Here is a 10,405-nt window from a genome sequence, read left to right as displayed (position 1 = left end):
CCTGGCCCTGCCCCCATTGGTCCTGACCCTAGAATTCTGGGAATCGACCCCATGACTCCAGCCTGCCCTGGGAACAAATCCTGGCTCTGTCTCTAACCTCTGTGTTTCCTCCTCGGTGTGTGACCTCCGCAGGCAGCTGAGCCTCCACGGCGATAATCTCCACAATGATGCTCTAGGTTGAGATGGAGGAATGTTTGCGTGTACCTCCTTTTGCTCCCTCCTGAAACCCTGCTATAAGAGAGAAAAGAGAATGTTTTAAAACACACGAGTGCACATGGATGGGAAATATGGGCGAGGCGGCAGCACTGATATTTTGGCAGCTGGATGTCGCCCTGAACTTGCCCGATCTCGTCTCATCTCGGAAGCTAAGCAGGGTCGGGCCTGGTGAGTGAGTACGAGGATGGGAGACCACTTAGGCATACCAGGTGCTGTAGGCGTTAAAAAAAATAGTTATGATATTTTGGAAGCTGAAAAAACAGATGGATAGGTGGAAAGGACTCTCTAGAAAACAAGTCCAAGTTGGCAGCGGGACCAGAATTAGCTTGGGAATTGGCAGCACCGCATCCTTCTGGAAGCATTAAGGAGCCAGCCGATTCCTACTTGCCGTCTCTTGACCCCAGCAGAAATGTGGAGACTGATTCTTAAAGTGAATTGTAAGAGAAGATCCCGGGCCAGCTGAGCGTGAGACGGGGAGGCAGAGAACAGCAGCATTAAGCAAGTAGATTGGGTGCTGAGAGCCTCAGTTTCCCTCCTGACTCAGCTCCTAGGATCTAGCAGCCGTCCAGGCTTCTCCCCCTTCTCCAGGAAGTGTGACCAGCCTAAGAGGAAAGACCTAAAGATACTGACATTGAAGGGTCTACAAGCAAATGGTTCAGATGCCATCACCCACAGCATGGATTCATTGACAAGCCTCGGTCATGTGCTCAGAGCTTCCCATTACCTTTTTAGTCCCAACACATGAGCAGGAAATTCAAGGGTTACTGAGGAAAACCTCAAACTTGAGAGAGAAAGATCAACCAATTGACCGCAGAATACAGAAACAAAGCAGGGAGAAGAAAAGATCCCAAACCAAAACAAAGCGATCATTAATATCTTCAGAAGAAAAAGAGAGGTAAGAACAGAATACTATTTAAAAAGAGCATTCAGAGGACAAAAAATAGTTCGGGGGAATAAAAAGTAGGATAGAAATGAAAAACTCAATAAAATGTTTGAAAAATAAGATTGAAATCTTCCAGAAAATAGAACAATAATAATAAAAAAGAAGTGTAAAATACTGAAGATAAGAAAATTAGAAACTCTATACAGTATGTCAAAGATCGAGTAACAGGAATTCCAGAAAAAAATAACAAAGAAAACAGAGGAGAGGAAATCATAAACAAAATAACACAAGAAAATTTCCCAGGACCAAAGAGAACACGAGTTTACTGATTGAAAGTGTCCCCTTGACTTGGATGGAAGACCACCTAGGAAGACCAGGTGCTGTAGGTATAAAATATAAAAAAATATAAGGGATTGTAAGTTGACAAGGTCCTTGCAATCTGCGAGGTCAACCAAGGGTTGCCTCGCCTAAAAAAAAAAAAAAAGTCCCCTTGAGTATCCAGAACAAACGATGAAAATAGAACTTTACATGTCATGTTTCAGAACACCGGAGAGAAAAATTACATTCTATAAACCTCGAGAGACAGAGAGAGGGAAAGAGAGAGAAAACAGAGTGAATCACACAAAAGGAGCTCTCTCAAAATAACACTGGAAACTGGAAGCCACCTCCAAGATGGCCCCCAGCGTTTTCTTCCCTGGGGTGGCCACGCCCTTCTGCAGGCTCGTCTACCATGCTGAATGCTTATGGGTGGGATATAGTTGAAATGATGGTGTATTACTGTGCAGTGAGGCCATACAAGAACTTGTAGCGACTGCCTGGCTCTGTCTTGAATCGCTTGCTCTGGGGAAAGCCGGCTGCCATTTATGAGGACACTCAATGTCCCTGTGGAGAGGTCCGCAGTGGACAGCACTGAGGCCTCCTGATGGAGCTGCCAGAGGAATTTGCTAGTCATGTGAGTGAGCCTTCTTGGAAGCTAACCCTCTATCTCCAGTTAGGGCTTTGCAGTCGTGACCAACAGCTTTACCGCAAACTTATAAACGACTCTAAGCTGAACTGACGGAAGAGACCTGCTTATTTGTGCTTCTGCTAGGTTTGGGGCTCGTTTTAGACAGCAACAGATAACTAATAAAAATAGAAAAGAGCAAATCTCGAAATGCTCAAGGAAGATTACTTCCAACATAGAATTCTATACCCTTCTGCATTCTATACCCATCAATCAGGCATGAAGCTGGGATAAAGACATTTTCACGCATGTCAGATTTTTAAAAATTTGCAGCCATTGTCCCTTTTCTCAGAAAGCTACTATAGAATATGCTCCACCAAAACAAGGGAGTAAGCCAAGAAATAGGAAGACATGGGATTCAAGAAGTAAGAGTTCCAAAAGGAAGCTCCATTAAAGGTGATTAGAAGGCTCTGGACAGATTCTTCAGGATGATGAAAATGACTGAACACCTGTAGAGTCCAAGGATCTTTAAAAAAAATTTTTTTTTAGTAATTGTTTTTTCTTAAATGAAAATGTTATGATTTATACTTTACTGTATAAATCATTTAAATAAAGAAATGCATACCATGTATATTAATATTTCCTGTTATTGAATATCCCATTAAATATAATTGTGATAATCATGAATTAATTATAAATTATAATGGGTCTAAGTAAAATACTAAGCTCTCATAATCAAGTTATTTGATTAGCATATCGTTCAGACCTTCACGAAGTGTGTTGCATTCACAAATCTTAAGAGCTTTAGATAATTGCTAAAAAATTTGAGGCTAAATTAGTGATAAATTCATTGGCAATTAAACAACGGAAAAATCCCCCAAAAAACCAGGGAAAAGGAAGCTGTGCAGGAGATAAAAAGTTATGTTTTACTCCTTGCCTCAATTGTGAACGGTATTGATGTAGCTGCAATATTGAGCTAACCAAGATTATCATTTAATTGTTGACAGTGTGGAGGGGCGGTGGAGGGTCAGGGAAGAAAAAAGCTAAATCCTCATCTTCTCTAGTGGAAAATCAACAGATTAAAACTAAAACTGACAACTTGAGAAGTAGTAACAAGCATGTTATTTAGAGACATGAAGGTAAATACCAAAATAACCAGCTAAGAGAGGTAAAGTGGCTGCCTCCAGGGAGAAGAAAAAGCGAGCGTAGGGGGCTGTTATTTTCGTTCTAACAATCCACGTGGATTTGGATCCTTAGACCGGGGGCATGGCTAAGTTTGATAAATAACTAAACTTTAAATAGGATTCGTTTTATTCTCCACATGACGAACTGTGGCTGTTGAGGGCCCTCTCCACGATTTCTGGGACTTTGGGGGACTGAGGTCATGTCCTCACCAAACATCCTGCCTCTGCTCCAGTAGGTTAGTCTGCATCTACATCATGTCCGCCCAGATGCGGGGTTCAGTGATAGCCCTTAACGTACAAGGGGGGTACGACAGTCAAGGGTGGATGTGTGTGCAGGAACCTTTAGTAAAAGTTGGGGAAGCGCAGAGGATTTACACTGCAGGCAACTTCCAGGTCAGGCATTGTTCCCTAAATAGCCCCAGCTATTTCTGCAGCATGAGTTTCCCTCTCCTTCCTCTGCCCTGAGAGGCCATTCCGATTTTTACCAGCTCAGTGAGCACCGCATGGCATGTGCGTTTTAACGGAGCCTGTAACAGGTCCTCGAGGACCGGTGCTCTCATTTTATAGACGTGGTAACCAAATCGGGAGCTGTGAGTGGCTTGCATCAGCGGAGTTGAGATTTGACCCATGTCAAGTCCTCTAAGCTGGAACGCTCCCTTCCCTCGTCCACCTTCCCTGCCAGCAGCATACTTGGGGGGCCCTCAGGCTGAACATCCTGGAGCTCAGTCAGTAAGATGGCTTGTGGGGAGGGGCTCTGGGCAGATGTCCCTGCTTGGAGCCCAGGGTGCTTGGGCTGAGCTGCAGAGGCGGGCAGGAGTAAGCAGAGTGGGCTGGCTCTTGGGAGTGCCCCGTGTGTCCTGCCTAGCCTGCTTACTAGCATGTCACATGATCTTCCTTCGCTTTATAGGGTTTAATAGTATCTCCCTCATAGGTGGTTGCGAAGGTTAAAAGAATTAAGCCATGTGGCAAGTCAGTGCTCCATAATTCGCCATTGTTAGTCTTCCTTTGATGCTCAAATCGCAGCTCATAAAAGTCCAGACTTCACCTGGCCTCCCTGGGAGTTGGGATACCCTGCAACACGTGATACTGAATCCCAGGACGGGGTTGAAGATAGTCCTGGCATTGGGGGTGGAGTGGGGAAATTAACTTGGGGTCAGACCTGCCGACCAAGGTTAGATGTCAGGTGCTGAGTCCAGTGAGTTCATGCGGGTGCTTGAAGCCCGGAGGGCATCAGTGACCTGGAGTCACTCAAGGAGTTGGCTGCACAGCTGTATGCTTGCTCCTCACCCCCCTCCCATGAAGACTCCAGTCCCAGCACCTGCTGAATGGGGTCCAAGGTAGCTGCTCGGGTTAAGGCTGGGGCCACTCACTTGTCCCCCTCCCTGACCCCAAATCTCTCAGGTTAATGCATCCTCTGGCAGTGCCTCTGCCCAAGCTGTGGAAAGGGGTTGGTGATGCCAGATTTTCAAGGAGCAGGGTGCTGTTCTGCGGATCCTGAGACTGGAGTAGGTAGAGGTCCCCTCCCCAGCCCGAACCCTGTGATGGCAGATCCTCTCTCACCGCCATTCTGCCCCCAGCTTTGACAGCAGTGAGGCGCCTGGTGCACAGGCCGTTCAGCACCATGGAGAGGGGACAGTCCTGTGCCCATGGAGTCCTGGCATGGCCACCCATACCTGTTTTCTGAACTTCCCAACACTTAGGGGGAACTTCTCGGAATTTACCAGAGCCAGTCAGAGGCCCAAGTAACGAGACCCAAACCAAGCTCCAGCCAGGCCTGTAGGCCCACCACCGGCGCTCCCTCAACAATCCTCCGAATCTTCCGAGAGCTCTGCAGGGCAGCCTGGCCACGACCCTGTCAACCCCACAGCCTTTGACCCAGGGGTGTCATCACCGATTGGTGGAGCTTGGTGAAATGACTAAGGCAGATTATTAGGACAGATTTGGGTCCAGTTTGATGACTGCTGTGTCTCTTGGTGCCAGAGGACAAGGGGCCAGTTCAAGGTTATGCAGGGAGGGCCCAGACATGTAGCAAACACTTGGAGCTTAGAGCCCGGCACACAGGAGTGAGTGCCCAAAAATGGCTGATGCAGTCCCTGCCTGGGCCCATTCAAAGTCTGGGGACACACGATTCAGAACTTTGTTATAAATACACGTGTTTGGTGAGTGAGGGGTGACAAGGCGGAGACGGTGCTGTACACAGCTGGTATAGGCTTAGAGGCTGAATGCCACAGAGAGAGAGACACGGACGGTCTGCCCAGCGGGGCAGGCCGGGCAGCATCCGGGGGCCTGTGACACTTGGTTGGTGGGTGTGCCGGCGGGGGTCTTGTCCAGGGCTCCCTGGCCCGAGGTCCTGGGCGGTGTCAGCAGTGGCACCTGGGCTCAGCTCACATCATTCAGGGCCTGGAGGAACATGAAGCCTTGTCAGGAGGATGCTGGGTCGAGCGGGGGTGCCGAGGCGGCCCCTCAGGGAGCCCTGGGTCCCCTGCCCGGCCTGCCCCACACCAGGGTAGCTCACCTTGCGGGCAAACTCGGGCAGGACAAAGGCTGCACGGTGCACATCGGAGTTGTAGTATCTCAGCTGCATCTGCTCTACCTGCTTCTGCGTCAGCTGCTGCACAGGCTCCAGGAAGTTGGTGTTCTGGGGGGCAGTGTCGGAGCCATCAGGGGCGTGCTCTCCTGTGTACCTCTTCCCCCTTCCACCCCCAGGACAGGACAGCTGGAAGCTCACCGGGTTTTTGCTGCACAGCATGAAGCCAATCTGGCCACTGGGGTAGGTGGGGATGGTGCAGTAGGCGTAGGCCACCACGGGGAAGAGCGATCTGCAGAAGTGCTGCATGTCCTTGATGAGGTCCAGGTGCAGCCACTGGCACTCGCCTGGGGGGAGGCAGCATCATCACTGGCATGACAGACCTGCCCCAGCCCACCTGCCTCTCCCAACTGCCCGAGGCGCTCACCCTGGCAGCAAAGGATGCCATCCTCCTTGAGGGCCGTCTTCATGAGCTGATAATAGGACTCCTTGAAGAGGCTCTCAGCAGGGCCTGTGGGGGCGGGGGACGAGGGACACATTCCGGGTCAGACCTCCTGAGCCTGGCTTGGGGGGCCAAGGGTCACTGTCACCCACACAGTGACCCACATAGCTGAGCCGGGACTTGAACCCAGTCTGTAGGATTCAGAAACTAAACACAAAGAGGGTGCTTTTGCGGAGTACAGGGATCCACTGCCCTGATATCTGAGGGCTCCACACTTGAACCTCATTTCCAGGGGATTCTCATTGGTACTGCACTGGGGGGCTTCTGCACTCTGAGACTTGGTTTCAAAGGAGAACCCACCTCCGCCCTGAGGCTGGCCTGCCGAAAGCAGAGAGGAGGTTGGAGAAGAAACTCAGGCCTCACTGGGCCAGGGCCAGAGCCCTACTCTCCTCCACGTCCCCAACTGTGACCCTCGGGCAGTGGCCTGGTTCCCCTACTCTGCTGAGCCATGTTTGACGGGGGAGATGACAACAGAGAAGGAAAAAGTGCTGTGCTAGTTCTGGGGGCCCCTCTGTTCTCTACTTGGCAACTTGGGCGCAGAAGGCAAAGCTGGCTCCTGAACTGGCAGCTGCTGGGGGCCCCGGGCCCACCCCTTGCTTACCCATGGGGTCTGAGGAGTCAGTGATGATAACATCGAAGGCATCCCGGTTCTGTTTCATGAACTCAAAACCATCGCCCACGTGGAGGGTCAGCTTTGAGCTGGAGTAGCCAATGGCCATGCCTGGCAGGAACTTCTTGGAGACTTGAATGACATCCTGGGGAGGGAACAGGCTGGGTCACAGGGGCTGGGGGCTCTGGAGCCAGAAGGAGTCAAGTGGGACTCCGGGCAGTCCTTTTCATAGCCTGGTCACCTTGGGCCAGCTATTCATTTTTGTGGAACTCCAGTTTCCCCATCTGTAAAATGGGGAGCACTCCGGGACCTTCCTCAACTTCTCATGGAGGGCTAGCTGCAGCCTGCTGCTCAGCTGAATGTCCACAATTCCTGTGCCCTCTCCCAAGACCAAACCACGCCAACTTAGTGGCTTTCTTGCTCCTTCAGAGGGCAGCAAGTCCAGCCTCCACCAGAAGAACCAGTCCCTGCCTCCACGTGGGCGGCTGCTTCTCATTCAGGCCTCAGCTCAAACCTACCTCCCAGGGGCCTGCCCTGACCGCTCTCCATTCTTCAGCTCTCACTTGCCTTTCATGCCTTTATCAGATCACCTTTGATGTCTCTTGCTACCTAGACTATCAGCTGCAACAGGGACTGGATCTGCCTATTCACCACTGTACCCAGCACTTAAGGCAATGGCTGCCACATAGTAGGTGCTCATTAAAGACATGCTGTGTATCAAGGGCAGATGCCCTAGCAGTTGGAACGTCCCTGGGCCTTGCTTTAAAAACCAGCACCCAGTCTTGCTGAGAACTAGCATCAATGGCATACCTACTATGTGCCAGGCCCGCTACTGCCCTCCTAAATCCTCCCAACGTGTTTTTGAGATGAAGAAACAGTCTAGAAGTATTAAGCGACTCGCCCAAAGGTACACAGACAATTTGGTAAACGAGTACTTGAACCCAGACTCTGTCCCTGACCTGAGCACTCACCTCGTCAATCTCGCACTGGACCACAGACTCCACAGAAGAATGTTTCACTACCTCCCGCAGGACACCCCCGTCCCCGCCCCCGATGATCAGCACCTGGGAGGAGGACAAACAGTCAGGAGGGGGCCCCAACACCAGCCCCACCAAACAGCCTTCATCAGGCCTCAGGGGCGGGGGCTGCACTGGGCAGATGGACTCACAGATCCTGCAGCGAGGGTACGCGTCTCAGCTCCTCTGGTCTACAGATCTCATTACTCCATTTTCTACTCTCAGAAATGCTTTCCTGCTTCAGGAACCTGGCTAGAGGGGTCCCCCTTTCCTGGAAACTCCTCCTTAAGCTTCAGGCCTCAGCCAGAACTGTTTGCTCCTCAAACACTGTGTCAGCCCCCGCCCCTGCAAAGTGGGCCGCTCTCCCACTTACTCCCCTTGTCCTTGCTGGCACTTTCTCTGACAACCGTTTAGGAAGCACCCAGGCTGAGTAATGGGCACATCAGGGGGGCCTCCAGCACTGTCTTGTGGGACGCTGAGGGATGGCTTTCCTATCACTGGGCTCGAGGCTGAATCTTGGTGGGAGCCGGGTACCTTGCGTGGGTTGGGGTGGCTGCAGAGGGGCAGGTTGGCTATCATCTCCTGGTAGGAGAACTCGTCCCTCTCTGTGCACTGGATGACACCGTCCAACACCAGCACGTTGCCGTAGCTCTTACTGTGGGGCAAGAGTGACAATCAGGGACCTGGGTCCCCTGGGGTGGGGGCAACGTGCTGCCACTCATCCTGGCTGAGAAGGATCTCCCCCAACCTTAGAAGGGGCCCCAGAGGTGAATACTGGGGGTGACACGTGGCGAGGACCGGCAGGGAGGCCCGCTGGGCGGAGGTTGGGGTTAGACTCGGGTCCGACTCTGACGTATCCCTGACTGACACGTGGAGCTCCGCGCGTCGGGTCAGCGAGGACTCGGGCTCTTTCCCTGTCGAAGAGGACCTCCCGAAACACGGGCCCCCAGCCCAGGGGACGGGATGCAGGGTGGGGAGGGGACCGAGGAAGCACACGGGCCTAGTTCACGAGAACTTCTGACAGTTCTGCAGGGGGAAGGGCGGGCAGAGACGGCTCGGGGGCGTCAGAGGTAAAGGGCGCAAGACAGGGGTCTGGGAGAAAGAGGGTGCGCTGGGCCGAGATCAGGGCAGAAGTCCCGGCTGGTTCACGTGGGGATGGGCAGCGGATGGTCCGGGCTGCGAGCCGTCGCAGAAGTCCGGGGACGCGCGGCGGGCCAGAGGTGGTACCTACCTGCGGAAGACAAGGATATCCTGGTACCGCGAACGCTGATGGTGTAGCAGCTGCTCCACCTGCAGCGACAGGGCCTGGCCGGGCCACAGGCCGCACGTCTCGCGGAACCAGCCCTCGCAGATGGCAGCAGGGCCAGGGGCGGAGGGACCGTCGGGGCCAGGCTCCATGGCAGGCGGGCGGCGCGGGGCGCGGACCCGAGACTGAAGGCCGCGCGGAGCCGCAGCACAACGGGACCAGCTCCGCCCGCCGCCCGCGCCGCAACCTAACCCGGCCGGAGGGGCGGGGCCTGTCGGCAGGGGCGGGACCCAAGCTCTCCAATGATGGCGTGCGGCAAATTGACGGCCCCGCCCCGGCAGGCGCTCCGAGAGCGCTGATTGGCCACCGATCCGCAGCTCGGATCCCAGTGGCTGTGGTGGGACGTCTGTAGGTGGCAGCAGGGTAGGGAGGCCAGCTCCGAGGGGCCACGTGGGGCCGGGGCCGGGCTGCCGGGGTCGGGCCACCGGGCGGGGCGGGCCGGCGGAAGGGGTCGGGGGAGCTCATCCGGCCCCGCGCTGGCCGGTGAGGTGCAGCCCCCAGGCCCCTACCGCCTTCCCGGGGTTCGGAAGGCACCGAGGGCCGTGTCCTGACGCAGAAGGAGCGAGAGGGTGCCGGACTTGGGAGGGGAAACTTGAGCTGACATTTCTGTTCCGCGCGGTTTCCCCTGCTGGGACAGCCAGCTTGAGCCCTCGGGCTGGAGAAGTGAGAGCCGGCGGCTACATTGTCAGGCAGAGTTACGTTGTTTCGCAGGAGCGGTAGAGTAGAATGTATCTCTCGCCAGCGTCCCCCAATTTGGCTCCCTTTTGGACTTAAACTGAGTGTGCAGTTTGTCGGGATGCTCTGAGGGTTTTGATTTATTTGAAAAGATCGTCACGGCCTTGCGACTTGAGCTCGATTTGTGAATTTTCCCTTAGATTCTCTGAGCCATGAGCGTATGGCTGCTGAATAAGAGAATTCTTTTCTAAACGAGTTTCTAAATTTACCAGCAGTGTCCCGGAAGAGGCCAACACATGCATATTCAGCACCAAAAAGACTGGCACGCAGTGTTTTTTTTTTTTTGACAAACCAGGCCTTGCTCCTTGAAGGGTGGGTGGGAATGTGCTTTCTGTTTTTATGAAAATGTCAAGGAACTTTTCAGAATCACATTAAGCATGCTAATTACCAAATATTAAATGCTAATTGCTCTACAAGCTAGTTCTTTGCATGCCAAAGAAGGGAGATGAAACTGGTGTGAGTTACTGGTGACATAATGACAGA

At 53.0% G+C, this 10,405-nt stretch overlaps 1 protein-coding gene across 1 annotated transcript; it reads right to left on the bottom strand.

The window, feature by feature from the left end:
* Positions 1-5,354: 5,354 nt before the first annotated feature.
* SRM (spermidine synthase) lies at positions 5,355-9,376 on the bottom strand. The gene is made up of 8 exons (XM_039842248.1): positions 9,113-9,376; positions 8,416-8,536; positions 7,837-7,929; positions 6,857-7,010; positions 6,181-6,264; positions 5,955-6,100; positions 5,742-5,864; positions 5,355-5,626 (listed from the first exon to the last, which is right to left on the bottom strand). The coding sequence occupies exons 1-8, from the start codon at positions 9,277-9,279 to the stop codon at positions 5,606-5,608; spliced, it is 909 nt and encodes a 302-aa protein (XP_039698182.1). The 5' UTR covers positions 9,280-9,376; the 3' UTR covers positions 5,355-5,605.
* Positions 9,377-10,405: the final 1,029 nt, after the last annotated feature.

The sequence above is a fragment of the Pteropus medius genome, unplaced genomic scaffold, assembly GCF_902729225.1.
Source record: "Pteropus medius unplaced genomic scaffold, Ma_sr-lr_union100, whole genome shotgun sequence".
NCBI lineage: Eukaryota > Metazoa > Chordata > Mammalia > Chiroptera > Pteropodidae > Pteropus > Pteropus medius.
This window is presented reverse-complemented; position numbering and strand designations above follow the sequence as displayed.